Source organism: Camelus ferus, chromosome 3 (assembly GCF_009834535.1).
Source record: "Camelus ferus isolate YT-003-E chromosome 3, BCGSAC_Cfer_1.0, whole genome shotgun sequence".
NCBI classification, from domain to species: domain Eukaryota; kingdom Metazoa; phylum Chordata; class Mammalia; order Artiodactyla; family Camelidae; genus Camelus; species Camelus ferus.
In genome coordinates this window covers 84,957,866-84,976,341 of record NC_045698.1, presented here as the reverse complement: position 1 = coordinate 84,976,341, position 18,476 = coordinate 84,957,866, and the positions used below count along the sequence as shown (strand labels likewise).

The 18,476-nt window shown below is 40.0% G+C and overlaps 1 protein-coding gene across 8 annotated transcripts in view; it reads right to left on the bottom strand.

Annotated features, from left to right (window-relative positions):
* Nucleotides 1-4,264: 4,264 nt before the first annotated feature.
* The window catches only part of SNX24 (sorting nexin 24), a 132,328-nt gene continuing 118,116 nt past the window's right edge, over nucleotides 4,265-18,476 (bottom strand). For 3 of the 8 annotated variants that reach the window (XR_004318673.1, XR_004318672.1, XR_004318674.1), the window contains exons 4-7: nucleotides 12,798-12,892; nucleotides 11,391-12,379; nucleotides 10,798-10,862; nucleotides 5,756-5,806 (exon numbers count right to left, since the gene is read on the bottom strand). Coding sequence is in view for 3 of the 8 variants with exons in the window: in XM_032476588.1 (XP_032332479.1) it covers nucleotides 5,711-5,806; nucleotides 10,798-10,862; nucleotides 11,391-11,423; nucleotides 12,300-12,379; nucleotides 12,798-12,892 (369 nt within the window). In the remaining 5 variants the exon portion in view is untranslated. Of the gene's footprint in view, nucleotides 5,807-9,207; nucleotides 10,863-11,390; nucleotides 12,380-12,797; nucleotides 12,893-18,476 lie in introns of all 8 variants that reach the window. The other 5 variants (XM_032476590.1, XM_032476589.1, XM_032476588.1 and 2 more) reach the window with 4 other exon arrangements.

Genomic DNA, 18,476 nt, shown 5'->3' with positions numbered 1-18,476 from the left:
TTTTGAGCAAGTGACATGATTTGATGGATATGTTAAACAGATGACTCTGGCTCCTGAGTGGAGGAGGATGGACTATTGTAAAAGTGGAAGCAGAGAGACCTGGGAGGAGGCTGCAGCTGAAAGCACAGAGCATATGTGAATCCAGGGAGATGGGAAAGCACGCTAAGACAGTGTAGAAATGTGAGTGACTGTCACAATACTAGTTCTCTTTGACTTGAGTATTCATGTGTGGTTCTAAATGCACATAAATACAAACAGTTCTAATGGGAGGCTGATGGCGGAGTGGACTAGCCTGAATTTCATGTGTGAAAGGTTCAAATCCTGATCCCCTTTATCAACTAGTGGTCTTCATCAGGCTACCCTGCCTTGCTGAGCCTTCATTTTTCTGTCAAATGAGAACAATATGAACACATACCTCAGAAAGATGTTGTGAGGCTTTGATGGGATGATCTGTGGACAGAATTTCGCCAAATCAGTGCTCAGTCGTGTTAGTTATTTACCTTATCTTCAATTTCTTCTTCAGTGAAAGTTTGTACAAGCTTTGTAAAGTTATAATGGGATGAAGTATGAAGAGCCTTAGGGCACCCAGAGGAACTTGGTACATAAGATATCAAAGTGAAGAGAATATCAAAGCTGGAGACATCGTTGACAGCAAGACGCCTGATGTAAGAGCAATGAAGACAAAAAGTGTCTCACATTTTATAGGTCAGAATTACAATCATACTCCACAGATACAAAACAAAATACTTCTTTAGTCAATTACATGTACTTCAATGGCTTAATATTTCAATGCACCCCCTTCGGCCCTCTCACACACACACAATACCTCTTCACCCACGTCAGAATCCAGGCTGTCACTATGCTTCTGCATGGATGGAAAACATAAATGGGGCAGAATTTTCAGTGTTGAGTTAGTGTCTGCTACTTCCCTGGGTTTTTGTTGCTGAATTCAAAATTCGTAATTATCATCAAGGATGAAAACCAAAACAAAGCCAAGATGAAAATGACTGCTTTAAAGCTGAGCTTTAAAGAGAGACTGGAGAAGATAGCCTTCATCACCGAACTTCATATCCAATTCAGTTAAATGGAAAGACACTTCCCAGTAAATTGCCCTAAATTTCAGAAAACAAGGATTATATCTCTATTCTTTAGATAATGAACACTGTGCCTTCAACCAGTGAGAGAACTCAAGTGCATTTTATTGGATGATTGGGTAAAGAAATGTATAGCCATATAGGGTATCAATTGAGATCACTACTCAAACTTGTGTCATCTTGCTGCTGCTTCAAAGCATCCTGCTATCGGCTGAATGTTTGTGTCCGCCCCTTCCCCCAAAATTCATATATTGAAACTTAGTCCCCTGTGTGATGGTGTTTGGAGGTGGGGCCTTTGGAAGGTTAGCGATAGTGCCCTTATGAAAGAGGCCCCATAGAGATTCCCTGGCCCCTGTCCTGCCATATGAGGACACAGTGGAAAGAGAGCCCCTTCCCAGACACCAAATGTGCCAGTGCCCTGATCTAACACTTCCTAGACTCCAGAACAGGGAGAAATAACTGTTTGTTTTTCATAAGCTACTCGGTCTCTGGTATTTCTGTCACAGCAGCCAGAACACACTAAGTCCCTTCTCCTTGAGACCACATGCAGTACTCTGAGAGTTGAGTCGATGTTCTTCTCATAACAGATTCTGCAGGAGGCATGAAAGTCAATCATCATCAAAGAAGGGGGGGAGTTCATGAACCATCTCACATTTTCACCTCCCTCAAACAGTGGTTCCTAACAAGGGTGTAGGAAAATCAACTGGGCAGATTTTCTAAGTACCCAACCACAGGCCCCAGTCCAGATTTACTGATTCATAGTTTTAGGTGATTTCTGATGCACATCTCTGGTTTAGAACTATTGTTTCAGGATCTCAGAGGTTCCCAGGGATATGAGACCAGCACCTGGTGTGTGTGCAGAAACTCCTGCAGCCGTGACAAAGATCACTAATTGGTTACCACACCTTTACTCACTCAACCTCTACTCACTCAAAATACTTTAAAAAGTTTTTCAAAAATGGTGGTAAAATATATATGACATAAAATGTACTATTTTAACCATTTTAAAATATATTGTTCAGTGGCATTAAGTACATTTACATTGTTGTATAACCATTGCCACCATTCATCTTCAGAACTTTATCGTCCCCAACTGAAACTCAAACACTAATTAGTTTCCCCCCTCCCTCCAGACCCTGGCAACCACCACTCTATTTTCTGTTTCTATGAGTTGGACTATTCTAGGTACCTTATATAAGTGGAATCCTGCAGCAGCTGTCCTTTTGTGACTGGCTTATTTCACTGAGCATAATGTAGTCAAGGTTTATCCATGTTGTAGCAGGTGTCAAGATTTCCTCCTTTTTTAAGGCTGAATAATCCATTGTATGTACACACATTTTATCCATTCATCCATCAATGGACGCTTGAGTTGCTTCTACCTTTCAGTTACTGTGAATAGTGCTTTCAAGAACTTGGGGTATAGAAATCTCTGTTTGAGTCCCTGCATTCACTTCTTATGGGTATACATCTGGAAGTGGAGTTGCTAGATCATATGGTAATTTTGTTTACTTTTTTAAAGAAATGCCATGCCATTTTGAAGAAGTGGGACCATTCTGCATTCCTACCAGCAATGTATAAGGTGTTCAATGTCTTCTCATCCTTGCCAAAACTTGTTATTTTCTGTTTTTGGATCATATCCACTCTACCAGGTGTGTCAGAATCCTTACCAGAGCAATTATCAATTGATCAAAGCTGACAAATGAGAAGAAAGTCATTTGCTACTTCTAAACTGTGATCATGAGATTTCCACACTTTTCAAAGTGAAATGACTAAATGATTTACCAAGTAGCAATGGTCTAGTGTTTCTGGGGTTGCATACGTGGCCTGCTATTTGAAATGGGGTTGGGGGAGTAGTAGGAAGGACACTAGAGCTGCCATATGCAAAATGGCCAGGTGACTGAGGTGGGCCTGAGAACCGCTCTGCATAAAACAGCAATTGGGGGATACTCTGAGATCAGCCCCAGGCAAACCACCAAACCTGAGAAATGGGGGATGAAGCAGTGAGGGCTCTCCCATATCCTGGCTTAAGTGGTAATAGGATTTTTCCTTTATTCTGTTTTCTTCTCTCTACTCTTCACTTCTCTATTGCCTCTGAATCCATGCTTTGAAAAATGCATATTCTGTGAAAAAGGGGAAATGTACACAATATTTGCTTTCATGCAGATGAACTATTTCTGGATATATACATGTAAACCAAGTACAGTGGTGTCTCTGGGAGGGGAATTGGGAATACAGGAGACAGGATGGGGAAAGACTTTTCTCTTTACATATATTTGTATGTTTTTTACTAAATTTTTGACTATGGAAATATATTCCATCATCTTTCCAATGTGCACTTCTGAGCTGCTGAGACCAGGAAGTTTCAGCTCCTTCCAAGACTCCACTGAAGCTGTTCAACCAATTGCACGTACTTTCATGAGCTGTAGAGGATGGAAGTGGTTGAATGCATCTTCCTGCTGCTTTGGGTTGTGGTTGCTGACAAGAAAGGCATGGGTGTTGAGAAGCCACTGTGGTGTAGGTGGTGACAGCTGGACACTGTGTTCTAGCGCCCAGTCATCAGCTTCCTGGTTATGGTGGTAACTTCCTGATCCTACTTGCTGATCCCTGGGTTGCAGCTACAGTGGTGTTTCGACCTCAATACCTTCCATAGCAGCCACCTGGCTCCCTGAATTCCTACTTAAGGTAGAGGTTGTAGCTTCCCTGGAAACTGCTGGAGCATTCTGGATGTTGTGCCTGGAGACCCACCAGGAGTTCATTCCCCTCATCCTTCCAAAAGATCCTGTAAATACTGTTTCTCATTACTCCATTCTGCTTAAAATAGCTACTGCAGTTTCTATTTCCTGCATTGGAACTGAAATGGAATATGAAATGACATATTAAAAGTTTAAATTAAAAAATGAAATAAATTTAATTCTCAAGAAAGATTTCTTGAGTAGTGTGCCACCAATGATGCTTGGTCTTTATTTTTTAAAAATTCTTACTGTCTCAGTAAATCATGAACTACTTAATGAGTAGCTATTAGCTTAATAAATCAGGTAATTTAACACTTACCTTGTCAGATTAGAAATAAATCTCTATGTGAATAAGTGAGAATTTTTACATGTGTGTGCGTTTGTGTAAAGAGACAAGACGCAATTTGTGTTTCCAATAAGATCCTAGGAGAAGACATATTCAAATAATTCTTGTTCTTTGTTTTTATTGAACTCAAAATAGTTAATAACAAAAACATCTAAAAATATCTCCAAAACTTGACTATTCAGTCATTTTTGGTTGATGACACTTGATTATTAGTTTTTGCTTGTTTCCAGCATAGAGTAACACATCTATTATAAATATATCTCTAAGAGTTTTCAGCAAGCTTTAAACTTCTATATTTAGATCTTAATCAAAAACCATGATTTAGTTGTTTTAAATCTAAATTTCTTCTCCCACACAGAAGCTTCTTAAACTAATAATCATAAATAAGCTAGCTATTAATTGGTTTTCAAGAAAATGCCCAAATACAGCACACACATACAGGTTGCATATATGCTTTCAACTTTTACTACTCATAATATGAATGTAAGATGTATAGTGGAGTTACATCACAAACACATTTAATCTACATTAATTCAGTATATGAGGTCAGTGAAAAGGAAATGATGAGGAGTAAGGAAAATAACAATAAATCCCATGGTAGTACCACCTCGTCAATGAATGGATGTCCTCAAGTAAACCAAGATGAGTGTTGTCAATCTGATGTTCCCTTAGTCACTGAGTTCTCATCTGTCTCTTAGAGGACAAGCATCTTGCAAGGCTAAATGTAATTCTAGTGTTTAAAGGTATGTGTTTTTTATACAAAATAGTCCCTAAACACATCAACAACTTCCATTGGTCTTCAACTGAAGAAACAGTCATCTCTTCGAACACTAGAGGAAAAACTGGTTGTAGTGGATACAGATTTTCAAAATGGCGTCAGTCTAAAGGACTTTCAAGGACAATCCTGACACAGTACCATTTTATCTTAAGTGCTGAAATTAGAAGCTAACCCCTGGATATGATGCAACTCCACTATAACATAAATAAAAATGCCATAATTTTAAAAAATGCCCTAATATTGCAAGTAAAATTTAATTTCCAGTTTAGTTCCTTCCTGATGTTTAGCACAGTGTGTTTCTGTGATACTATCCTGGTGCCAGCACTTCAGAATGTATCCATTACTGGCTGAGAAAAAGCTCATGACGAAAAGATTAGTGTATCATAAAATCTAAACCAAAAAGCTACCAAAGTTGATCAGTCTCATTGTGATTCAGGATAAGATTTTCAATCAGCAAATGGTGCGACTGCAGTAGGGAGGAACTGATCTGTTACCCCTATATCCCTCAGGATCCTCTCCAGCCTCCTTCTCCTGGGTTTCTAAATTGGCAGCTACATTCTACTTCTTAAAACACTTGGCCTTAACCTTCAGCACCGTCCAGGTTCAGTTTCTATTTTTAAAGCACCATTCTAATGGAAATGTCCCTGCCTTGAATTAAGCTGGGGCTGTGAATTTCACCACTAGCGAGAGCAGTTATGTCAGAGAGTTTGGGTTAATTTGGTAGGTATCGATTTCCTTCACTGCGCCTTCGAAACTTGCCTCAGCTTCTTCTAGCCATGGAAGGGTTTCTACCTGGGCTGTAGATGAGGGTAAAATATCCCATGGAGAACTCCTTCAATAACCACATTGGGAAAATCTGGAAAACAAAAGGAAAACTGCGTTTCTTATGCACATCAATAAAACACAACTGTGTTCTGAAGGATGTAACGAGGTGAGGCCCAGGCATAACTTAGTCTGCATCACTGTACAGTTGGCCCTCGTTTCGGATGTGCCATCAGTCACACTGCTTCAGCCTCGAAGCCACGTTTGTGTAGCACCAGGTGCTGCAGGAAAGCATGGCCAGATTTGTAGCTTATTGATTTAAGGGATGTTCTAATGGTTAATGCTGCTCAGCCCCAGCTCTTTATCTGAATGTTTTCTCACAAGGAAGATGGATTACACTGGCAATTCAATTTCTAACAAAATCTCAATATACTTGAAGGAATTTCAAGATTTCTACTGGGAATACTTGGCTGCAGTTTTTCCATTGTGGTTTACAGCAGTGCTGAGGCTGAGCAGACTTGCGGATGCTTGTTCTGTTACACTAGCTTCGAGAGAGCAGTGAGATGGGGGCCTGTCTTCCTAATGAAAAAGGGCACATTTGTGACAAAAGCTATCCTGTCAAACTTGAAAAATCGGCTACACTTTTATAGGAGATACAAAGGAAATTCAGAGGTGTATTTATGTTGTACCACATTTTAGTTATCAGAGTAGGTAAAATATGAACGGATAACTTGAACAGGGGAATCAATCTATCACAGAAACCAGAAGTTTCATTTCTCAGTTTCAATCTGCACACAGTTATATCCAGGATTTAAATACATATATTTATTAAGGGACTTAAGCAGTCTGATACGTTAAGACAAAAAACAGTATGTTCACTTATTAATCCAATCTCTATACTACCTACTAGGTAAAACCACATACAAGGGGAATGGACCTCATCAGGGAGGAGAGGACTTGGAAAGTCTGTGGCAAGCAGGTGCCTGCAGGATTCAACGACCTGAATGGAGGCGAGTGTAGCAAGAGGAGTGGCTGTGAGGGCAGGGGGAGAATTCAAGCCTGGTAAGAATGGACAGGAAGTCTGACTTTATCTGAAAAGCAGTGAGAAGCTACTGAAGGATTTTAAGCAGAGTAAGACAGAAATGAAACGTTTGGAAGAGATGACTCCGACTGCCATTCAGGGAGTGGACTGGAGCAAGTTCAAAGTGGTGATGGATTCAACAAGACTGGTGAGGTATTTCTTCAGAGTACCCATCTAAAGAGCATTGTAAAAATTGATGAATGAAACAAAGTGCTTGGGCCTGAATTTGGCACACGGTAAGTACCAGCTATTATTACGTACCAAGCACTGTCTAATTACTGGGAACATACGTAACAGTGCCTGCCCACACCGTGGAACTTACACATCAGTCAGGGAGACAAGTGAATAAACAAGCAAAATACGTTTTTAAAATATCTCCAGTACACAAGTACTCAGTTACTTTTGGTTGATGACACTTGATTTTTTTAATGGTTGCTTTTACCTAACATGAAGTAACATGATTTTTTGAAAAAGGTATCCTTAAAAGTTTGTCATCAGACTTTCACCTACATATTTAGATCCCATCCAAAATCAATGATTTAGCTAAGTCAATTTTAATTCTAAATGTATTTCTTCCACACAAATATGAATTGAAACCAATAGCCATAAATGAAGTTGTTAATTTTCAATAACCTAAATTTAGACATATTGCATGCATTAGCATATATGCATTTATCCTTTGCCACCCAAAATATAAAAAGTCTATTTGAAGCATATTTAGCTTAAAACATTTTGATTCAAATAAATAAGATCAGCAAAAAAGGACAAAAAGAAGGTAACATTAAACACTCCGGGTAATTAGAGCACTCTAATAGGTCAAGCAGTGGTTTAAAGGCAAGGAGAAAAAATAAAGCAGGGCATGAGGACAGAGAGTGACAGGGGATGGGAAGGTGAGGAAGGACCTTTGCGTGAAGGTGCCATTTGAGGGATGTGATGCAGCAGCTGTGAGGGTGTCTGGAGGAAGGGCATTCCCGGCAGAGGGAACAGCACATGCCTAGGCCCTGTATTCACTGTCCAGCAAATGCTGAGCATATGCCAGATGCTGGAGATTTAGAGGGTGAATATAAGAGAGAGAAAGAGAGAGAGGAAAGGAAACACAATCCATGATCATTGTTATAAAGGAAGTCAATAGGGTGCTCAGATAAAAGTGAATGGAACAGAGATATTTTATAACAAGGTCCACCAACTAGTAACCAATGATGAGATAATCCGAGGTCTTTTTTTTTCCCCCTGTTCCACTCCACTCTAACCAGATTTTGGCTTTATTATATGCATCATTTAATATAATGTCCATTACTGCTTGAATTACTCAGAAAACTGCACTTGCCTTTGTTTCTCACTGAGAGTTGATGAAGAGGAAAGAGATTTAGGATAGGATTTGTTGTTATTTTTGTTGGTTTTCATTTATTTTTAGAAACATTTATTGTTAAGCTTAAAGAAAAAGTGGATGTGGTGGAGGTGCTCTTGGAGGCTACTTGAAAGGAGAGTCAGCAAAGGCTCTCTGAAGTTGCACCTGAAAGACGAAAGGCCAACGATGTGTGAGGACAAGGAGAGGGTTTGAGAAGGAAGCAGCAGCAGGGGCCCTGAGGTGACTGGGCTCAACACAGCTCAGGCCCAGAGAAAACTGCAATGAGGATGGACCAGAGTGTGCAAGGGGGTCCCGGCAGAAATGTGAGCCAGGGCCCCACCCACAGGGGACCTTGGCAACCACGGTGACAGCCTGGAGCTCGCAGAGAGGGTCGGGATGGAAGAACAATCTTGTGACTCAGCTGTATACGCAAGGTAATCCCAGCCACAGTCATTTCTCAAGTAAAATGAGAAGAGCAGAGGGTCTAGGACAGCCTTTGGTTGAACTGCCAGAGCCTGGAAGAAAAGCAGAAAAGTGGGAAAGCCAAAGGGAGATGGTGTTTGATGGAGGAGAAAGTGGCCAACAGCGGCTAAAGACGATGAGAAGTCAAGTCAGAGGAGGACAGAAAAACGTCGCAGAGGTTAGCCACATTGCAGTCTCTGGGGACCTGGGTGAGAGCTGCTACGAATTTCCCAGAAAAATCAAAACAAAGGCCAATAAGCATATACTAAGACAATAATGTTTTAGTTTTAGCATTTTTATAAGAGGATAGTGCTTAACTGTCAGAATTTTAAAGACAGACACTCCTCTAATTTTGTGGGTGTCACTGTACCTGTAAAGGTACATCCATATTCAGACTCCTCTGGAATAGGAACCTCAACATTTTGTTAAGAGGCCTTATAACACAAACATATGAGGCCAGTAAAATTTATCTTTAAATTAAATGCTAAAGATTTGCAAGAATATGTCGCTACTATAATGCTTCTAAGACGACAAGAATCTGATTAATGATATTGGGTGGGTCGAAGTTTCTCGAAAGTAGATCTAGTATCTGGCCCTTCCATACCTGGTTGCATCCTGTCCATCAATCCCATGACTTTCATTTACTCTCAAACAGGAATCCCCTCTCTGTGCAAGTCATTCAGCTGCATCAACATTCTACCAATGACCCATACTTCTTCCTCTTTCCAACTCCAGACATTTGCCCTGATGCGCCTTCTCAGAAAGTTCCTCCTGTCCTTCACCATCAAGCCAGGTACACAGCACATGCTCCTTAATAAGCTGGATGCATCAGATTTAAGGATCGTAAAATATATTCCCTCTTCCATAAAGCATCCTGGCCATTCCAGTCCACAATGATCATTCCACTCTACACTTTTACAGGAATTTCAGTCAAATGCATGAACTATCAGAGCAAAAACAGTACCTGGAAAAAGTACTTGTGGAACCATTTTTAAAACCTAGTACAAATACTTTATAAAACACTGCCAATTTAATCTAGACTAGGTAAAATGATATTTGTTACATGTAACATCTTGTTAACATAGTATCAACTAATACACCATCCCTATTTGTTAGATGGGAAGCAAATGCTAAAGATAGATAATTACTCCTCACTGAAAGGATTCTATAGGGAAAATACTATGAGACCTTATTTGTGTACAGCAAAGGCAGCTTTCTCTGCTAGAACAGTCCCTCAACAGAGCAGGGCTGTGCCCTAGCCAGCGTCCTTTAAACTGACAGCTAAGCAGGTGACATGAGTACCAGCATCCCTGCCACAGAGAACAGTCCCCTCTCTCTTGCTGGTGATAACTGCTTATTATCAGAATGGAGGAATGGTTTCAATAGGTAATTTACCTATTGCTATTTATTTACTATGCTCTGGTTACTCTCTGAAACAAAGGCTGAAAATTCACTGTACGCAAAGGAGAAATTGGGCAAAACGGGATCCGCCCACCACACATGTGAACCTGGGCAAGTCAGGGACCCCCCTGAGCCCCAGTTTTCTCAAGTGTGAATGATGATGCCTGCCCTGCCTATTTCATGAGGTTGTTAAGGAAATTAAATGAGATAATGTCTGAGAATCTACTCAGAACACTTTGAGAGGGACTCCGAATAATATGAATTTCTTGGCACAAAAAAAGGACTCAGGCTAAAATACTGAATTAAAGTTATACTTAAATTAATTCATTATACTTAAATATACAACTTTTTAAAATGTATATTTGACCATCAAAGATGCTGTAATCTAAATGGAGATACCCATGCACTGTAGACACAGCTTTGGGGAAGAAACATTTTTAAAAAAGGGCCAGGGCCTTGAATTCAAACCCTAGCATTTGTTAAAAAAAAAAAAATTACCCAACAGAGGTCAAAATAACACCACCAAAAAAAATTAAGGACAATAAATACCTTTCCCCCTTATTACTCTAATTTAAAACAGCCTGGCAAGAGAGAAAGAAAAAATTACATTTCCTCCTGAAAGGCCTGCCCCAATTAAAATTCTCAATGTCTCTTACACCAAGAGCACTGGTTTATTGGCAGATTATTAAGCCCCGGACCAATGTCACTCTGTTAGACCTGTATTAAAAACGTGGTTTATGTGGTGCAGGGTCAGATCAGTAAAGAGCTGTTAGCAGATGACAGGTTTGATTACCGCTGGCTGCAGGCAAGACGTATGGATCCCTGAGGAACAGCAGCACCGGCTGGTGGGACAGTTTGCTGGAAAGGTCAAGAACAGGCATGTCAGCATCAGGGGACGACGGTAAACAGAAAACACTACAAACTAGCTTTGAGGGGATCAAACTGCTGTGCGGGGACATCTCAAGGTTTCTGCATCTTACGGTTGCGGGAATAACAGCAAAGCAGAGTTGGAGGAACGAACTAGCAGCATACGTCTTCCAAACGTGTCTTTGTAGAACTTGAAGTAGATATACAATCTATACCGTAAATCATTGCTGAAAAGCATTTTTGTTTTTTTTTTTATATCTTATAGTCTGGTTATTGATGAAATAGTATTCTTATTACTTGTATGAAACAACATAGGGTTTTATTTCTTCGCTGTTAAATGTGACTTGTTCTTCTGTAACTTCCCATTAAATATTTATAATCTTAAAATCAATTTCCTAACAACGGTCTTCAACAAAATCATGACTTGAAACACTTGGACGATGGCAATTAAACATTTAACAAAGCCATAGTCCTATTCTTGGTTGGTGTAACTCCTGATTGACTGGAATTTGTTCTTACCTTGACTCTTCAGATTCTGTCTCATCAAAAGATCTAAAATTATTTTTAAAGAAAAGAGAAAGACCATATGAATTGGGTCAGTATTTATGCCAACAAAGGAAGAAACAGCCAGTATTCTCAGAGCTCTGAAGTGGGAGACATTTTGAAAAGTCAGGTATTTTCACAGAGTCACGGCATTGCTGATGCCTCATTTTAAGGAAACGTTAAGACTGTAACATTCTTGCATTTCAATTTTCCCGAAGATCACTTAAAAATCCCATGGTTTTCCTTTTGGACTTATATAATGAAGAAAAGATTTCACTCACTTCGTTCCCAATATTTCTTCTTAAAAACACACAACCACACATGAAGACCAATCTCCCAGCAAATGCATGCTAGTTGGAAGAAGGCGCAGTGACCATGCATACGATTTGCTGAGTGGGGTGTGTGTTCTTGTTCTGGGATGAGTGGAAGGTGGCCCCAAGCAAAGCCGGCTGGTGAGGGAGCTGTGACAGGTGTTGGTAGCCTCTCACCAGCAGACAGCTGGGGTTTAACACGACTCTGGGTGTGGTTAGCTTAAATGTCTTGCAGTTAGTGTGGGTCCTTCAGGCACATCTGGAAGCAGCAAGAAAATGGATAAACACCTCTCCCCAACTTGCATTGGTAGAGAGTTTGTGATGACTTGGTTCTTTGTAAACAGATTTAACATGTTGGGGATGCTGTTGACTGCCTTCGCAAGCCAACTCAACACAGTCAGGTGCCCAGAGCTGAGCGAGTGGCTTATTTCAGACTTAATTCTGCAGAACAACTTTTCCCAATTGCTGATGAGATCAAATATCTGGTTTCTTGGGAAAAGAGGATTAGGATCGGCAGCCCTGCATTTAGAAGGTCCTGAGGGAGAGGCAGCAGGACAGTGGGGAAGGAGCTTACACAAGAGGCCTGGGCTCTGCCAGCTCCAAGGCAAGAGATCTTGGGAAGGCACTTCATTCCTGGTCTCAGTTTGTGCAACTCTAAAATGAAGGGAGTTGGGTAAAATCATCTCTAAGATCACTTACAGCTTTAAAATCATGTGAATATACATGCCAACGGGATACAGACTTTGCCCAAGAGTCCACAAATAATTAGTCTGTAAAAGGCTATGTAGATTTATAATCCCCATGATATAACAACATTCCATATAGCAGCATAATTTAAAAAGTCAGTTCTTCACGTCTAAACCTGAGCAGTGGTCATCTGGCTGTAATATGGGCACAAGAACGCAGGAGGAATTCCTTTGACTTCAGGCAGGGTGAGTGAGTGCTGTCCTGAGCCCATAGCACGTGTGTGGCCGGGCTGGCCCTTCTGGCACCAGTAAATGACTGGTTAGGTCAGTAAATGACTGAAATGTAACTTAAGATACATGTCCAATAGGTAAACAACCACTCTTACCCACAACTCTCTGCCTTTGGTAGAGAGGGCAAATGTCGCACGTTTAGGAAGTCAAGAAACAGTTTGGGGAGTTCTTCATTTTCTAGAATGACAGCCTGTGAAAGTAGACAACAGAATGAGAAAGTGAAGTTTGCTAGGCAATCCAGCCAATAAACTATTTCAAAAAGTCATAACCATCCGTCAAAGTTCTTACCAACATTATGACCCAAAAGCAAAATGAGAGTGGTCCCCATTTCACCCACCAGGAATTCAGGCCAACATGCATGCTATTCAGTGTCAGCAAATGCTCCATTTCACCAGCCAGCATTTACAGTGCACCTACGTTACTCCAGATGCTGACTAAGGGGCGAGACAGTTGGCCACCAGGTAGACAAAGTTCCTGCCTTCAAGGAGGTTCTAATAAAGTGTTAGTATTTCAGAAAACCTGGGAACATCAAGAATACTGCTAAGATAGTTAGATCAAGTCTTCCTAATTGAGTGATAAAGTGGTCTGATTATGTGTGTGTGTGTGTGTGTGTGTATAAGAGACTGCTGTTGTTTAGGAAATACTATACATGGCTTTTTTAACTGGAATATTTAGTCAAGATCCTTCAGCTATCACGTGTTTCAGCAATAGGATCAACCAACATTTACTGCTATTTGGACAGCTCCACTTAAAGGGTCAGTAACAATTTTACACTAAGTGTAAATCAGTGTATATACTGAAAAAAATCTATAGACTTCTTCCACTTAGGGAGCCCAGCTAAATAGCTGGCATAATGGCATAACCATGTCAGCCCTCAGATATCCAAATTATGCAGTTTCAGGAGAAATCTAATGGAGAACTATAAGAGTGCATTTTCATATATAGTCATTTTTGAAAGAGTCTGCCAGAGAAATGATTGTCTTACCCTTCCTACCCACCCCCCCTTTTTTTTTCACAAAGACCATGGAAAATGCATCAAACATCGAGCAATAATCTCTGAAATTAATATAACTATTCTTAAGGGTCATTATTATAATGTACCATGGCTTCTCCCCCCATAAGCACACATTGTTTAAATAACAATGAGATTGATGATGAAATGTCAATCACGCAGCTGATGAGGAACAGCTAGGCAGGACGACGCAAAAGCTACAAAACAAATGACAAAAGGAAGGTCACATCGTATCTTGTATATAAATAATTCTATATAATGCACTGTTTTCAGCCACAGCTTACATTCGGAACTGTCCCATGTCTCACAGGGTTTTGGAATGCTGTGACCCAGTTAGGACATATAAACGGACTGAGCTACTACAGAGGTCACCAATCGTAGCAGCAGACCTCAGTCCTACACTAGTGTTCAACCCTTCTGCTGTTCTGTCTCTGGAGAGGGGTCGTCTGGACAGCCAGCCTTGCCTAGGGCTCTTACAATTCCTTACATAGCCCACTGTACCCACCAAAGCTTAAGAAATAAAAAAGAGAGGAAAAGAAAAGTATTTAGGGTTATACTTTTTTCATTAAACAAGTATTTACTGAGCATCTGTTATGTTAGGCACCAGGATATGGCAGTGAATACCATGGGTCCAGCAGAGTGGGGACTGCTGGAGATAATTAGTGATAAACAAGTAAACACACACATAACTTAAACTTGCCTTAGCATGTAGTGATAAGGAACTGAAAAACTCTGCACTCTCTAAATGCTTTCCCATCCATCCTCCAACCACCCACTGATCTGTCCATCTAAAATGTTTACTCTTTTCTTGATTATAAAGTGAAAAAATGAAAAATTCATAAAATGGAGAGAAAAAAACCCTTCCTCTATCCAGAGGCATACTTTCATTACTATTTCAGTTAATTTCCTTCAAATCATTTGACCTTCATCTAAATTTTTACCTGAGGACATTTTTGGGGTGCCCAGAAGGTCATCAAAAGTACTAAGACTCATGAGACACATTTATTAGTTCCAAGGAATTTTTGCTGTAATACAAGTTGCAATGATTATCTACTCATTTCTAGATCTCTGTTTAAAAGTATAACACCCATTTGAATAATAAAGCTTAATGTTGTAACAAATACAGAGCTGCTCACCCAGGCAATAGTTTTAATTATATGAACAAGTGGTAGCTTTCAGATTAAAAAAAAAGAGAACAGGAGAGGGGGGAACATTCTTATCTCCACCCCCACCTTTTAAAATAAATTAAATCAATAACAAGTGTGGGACACTTTTAATGACCTGAACTACTTAATTTCCAGGATCTTTAGACATGTCATCCATCACTGCAGTATGGAGGAAGACATCTCCTGAGTGTTCAGGGGGTTACTTTGGTTTTATTAATGCAAGATTTAGGGAATTTTAACAAGGTGAATTGTTTATTTGCCTTGACAGATTGGCTTACAATGCACTGGCTACATCTACAGCATGATCATTAATGACAAAAGACAGGCAAAAGCTGTTTACACTGCAACACCAGGATGGGAATTAATCCTGCTCAGCCTCCCCAAACAGAGAATCCAAACAGATGATCACACTGTTTTAGGTCAGATATACTTGCCAAAAAAAGAGAATATAGAATACTCCAAAAGTCCATGAGCATTTTTGTTAAATGTTCACTGAATATTCTCAAATAATATTTTCCACAAAACAATTACCAGTTTGGATTTCAGGATTTACAGTTATAAGAAAGCAGCATTGGCAGGGTGGTGAGTTAAGCATTCAGGTATGTGGAGAGAATATTTCCTAAAATCTGTCAAGAAGACTTATAAGAAAATAATTAATACTTAACCCCAAACAGAGATAGAGGGTAATATAGTAGAATTTATCTAATTTAATACAGTAGGTACAAGTGAAATGACCGTCATTAGTACAGAGATGTAAAACAGAAATTAAATTACTTAACCAAATCTTTGGTTCATAAACACATGATCTAATTCCATGAGAGACCCAGCAGTGAAGTGGGGCCTCACGACTGTTTCATTTAAATCTTATCCAGTTTCTTGAAAAGCTTTTGTCAAGAAGGAACACTCTTTGAAGCTGCACCCTGGGCCAGCCAACAGGCTTGGAACCCCAGTAAGATTTAAAGCACCCAATCTTACTCAATAGACAAGCTCTTAATTTAAAAATATTACATTTTTAATTAAGAGCTTATCAATTACATTTTTGAATCAAATCATATATCCCTGCTGTTTTAGCTTGCTTATCTTTCTTTTTGATTAATCTTCAGTGGTTAGTCATTTTCATTCTTCAGAGAGGCAGTGTGGTGTATGTCACAGGAAGTATGTGCCTTGAGAGCAAGGCCTGGGTCCAAACACCTCCTCTGTCTACCTGAGAGGTTACTGTGAGGATCAGATGACGTCTCCAGGAATCCCTGGCACACAATTGCATTCAATAAATGTTAATTCTGTTCCCTTTGAATCTTTCTGTTGTATCAGTTCCTAAAAAACTATTTTATCGATTTTGGAAGTTTGGATTAGTGTCCATCTAACAAACACAGCCTCTTAGTCTGCTACGATTTGTGGATCCCTTTGAAAATGATGAAAGCTGAGAATCTGGCTTGCTGAAAAATACACATATGTATGTATCTAAACATGCTGCCAGTGGCAGGGGGTTCACAGGCACCTGGCGACCTAGACAAGGACACGAGCTTATAGCCCAGGGTGGCAGCCACGTGGCTGGGCACACTCTTCATCTGGCCTGGAGCCTGAAGCACTGCTGGGCCTGTGCGGGACGCCAGCTCCTCAAAGGACATGTGCGCCTTCTCGTCTCAGTTTTCTGCCTCTTTGTCAATTAGAACCCCACTGGAGTGTGTGCCACCTTGCGATTAGAATTCATGAGTGCTTTCAGCTCCAGGCTGCAGCTGAAAGTATCTGTCGGGTTGTGAGGTTCCCTTGGTGGAGGATTTCTTTTGAAAGACTAAAATCTACTGCTGTACTGGATTTAGAAAGCAGGTTATATTTATGGCTTCTGTGTCTTCTATATGCTACTCTAGAATTCAACAGGCTCTGGTTCTGAGGGTCAGCCAAAAATGAGGGAAAAATAAGATTTAAACTCAATTACTGCAGAGTTGAGCTGAAGAAGCCCTAGTGCCCTACACCTACCAAGCAATGAAAATGACTAGGAGATTTAAAATCATTTCCATAAGAAGAGGTCACTCAACAGTGGGTACCAAGCATGGAACAAGGCAGGGGAGGACATGACATGGTCTTTAAGGTAACTAACCATTCTGTCAGGATGGTAGCAATTTTCAAAGCCTCACCAGCAAAAAGAAAGTACCATCCAAACCAGCAGAGAAGGAATCTGTGTAACAAAACTAGGAAAAATGGCCTATGTATGAGAAGAGTGGGCATCATGAGAACTCCTAAATATCTGGGTTCTAACCATCTTTTAGTTGCTCTTTCATACACACGCAGACTGAAGATGCTATAAAATTAACAGAAAAATACAGTAAAGAAATTTCCATCCAATTTATCACTTAGGAAGTACACACACTATAAATCAGGTTACTACTAAGATGCAGATAGGAAATGGGGTTAAATCAAAGAGCTGTAACAAGTGGGTGATATACTATGTAACAGACTTTGCTATGACTATATCCAACTCTGTAAGCATTAAAACGGGGCACCTGAGTGTACCTTGTAAGGAGCAAAAAATAATGATTATTTTTTTTACAACGTTACCCAGTTACAGAAGAACAAATGACTTTCCTTAAAATAGATCAGATATTCCTTTCGAAATATCATTCTAAGCAAAGAATGGAAACAATCTCAAGCTTTATGAAAACATTTACCAAAAAACTACCTGAGTGGGGGCAGGAAAACAATAGCACAAGTGCCAGCATCCCCTGCAAGCTCAGTGTTTACTCCAGGAGAAATGTCTCTTTTAGTGAAAAGGTGCAATTATCATCATGCAACACAAATCATGAAACCCTGATTTTTCTACCTTATCAGCTTTATAAAATCATGTTCCCAAAGGATACCATTGATTAGTTGCACATGTTCTCTCAGTGACATCCCAAATACTTAATTGTCAGTTATCTTTTCTTCTTCAGTAAGTAAAATGTAGTCACAAAATTACAGACGGACCTGTTCTGCCTTAATCTTCGCTAGATGCCATCATGCAGTGGAAAACACTGGTAAAATATCACAGGATAACGCTGTCCGACAAGGGAGACATATAAACACTGTAATGATTTCCCACGAGTTTCCGTTTTAGAAAATTGTCACTAAGGCGAGCATAAACGGTGACACATTTCCACCGAGGACACGGTGAAATCGAACGCTGGCATTCTAGTTAGGTCTAAACCTACCCAGTAGCCAATTATAACGGGAACTGAACATCGTGCTGAAAACTTGGACAAGACCACTTTGCTAACCTTCCAAGATCGCAGCACAAAGCTGCATTGTTTTCACTGATATGATCCTTTTATTCTCTTTTCAAAACACTTTTTAAAAAAAAAAAATCCACATTTCTTCCCATTGTCTATCAAGGTTTGTTATAAATTGCCAGGAAACTCTCTGTCATAAAAGCCAGGGTCCTGAACTAAGTCAGGAGGTTTCTAAGAGTCCTGAAAGCTCTTTCCCTACTCCATCTAGTTTGGTTTGAAATGTCCGATGGCTGGGGTGACAAAGTTCACGACAGTTTTTCCTTTCTTCACCAGGGAAGACACTTCACACCATCACCACTTCAGAGGTGCAGCTAAGAACAGGGAGGGAGAAAA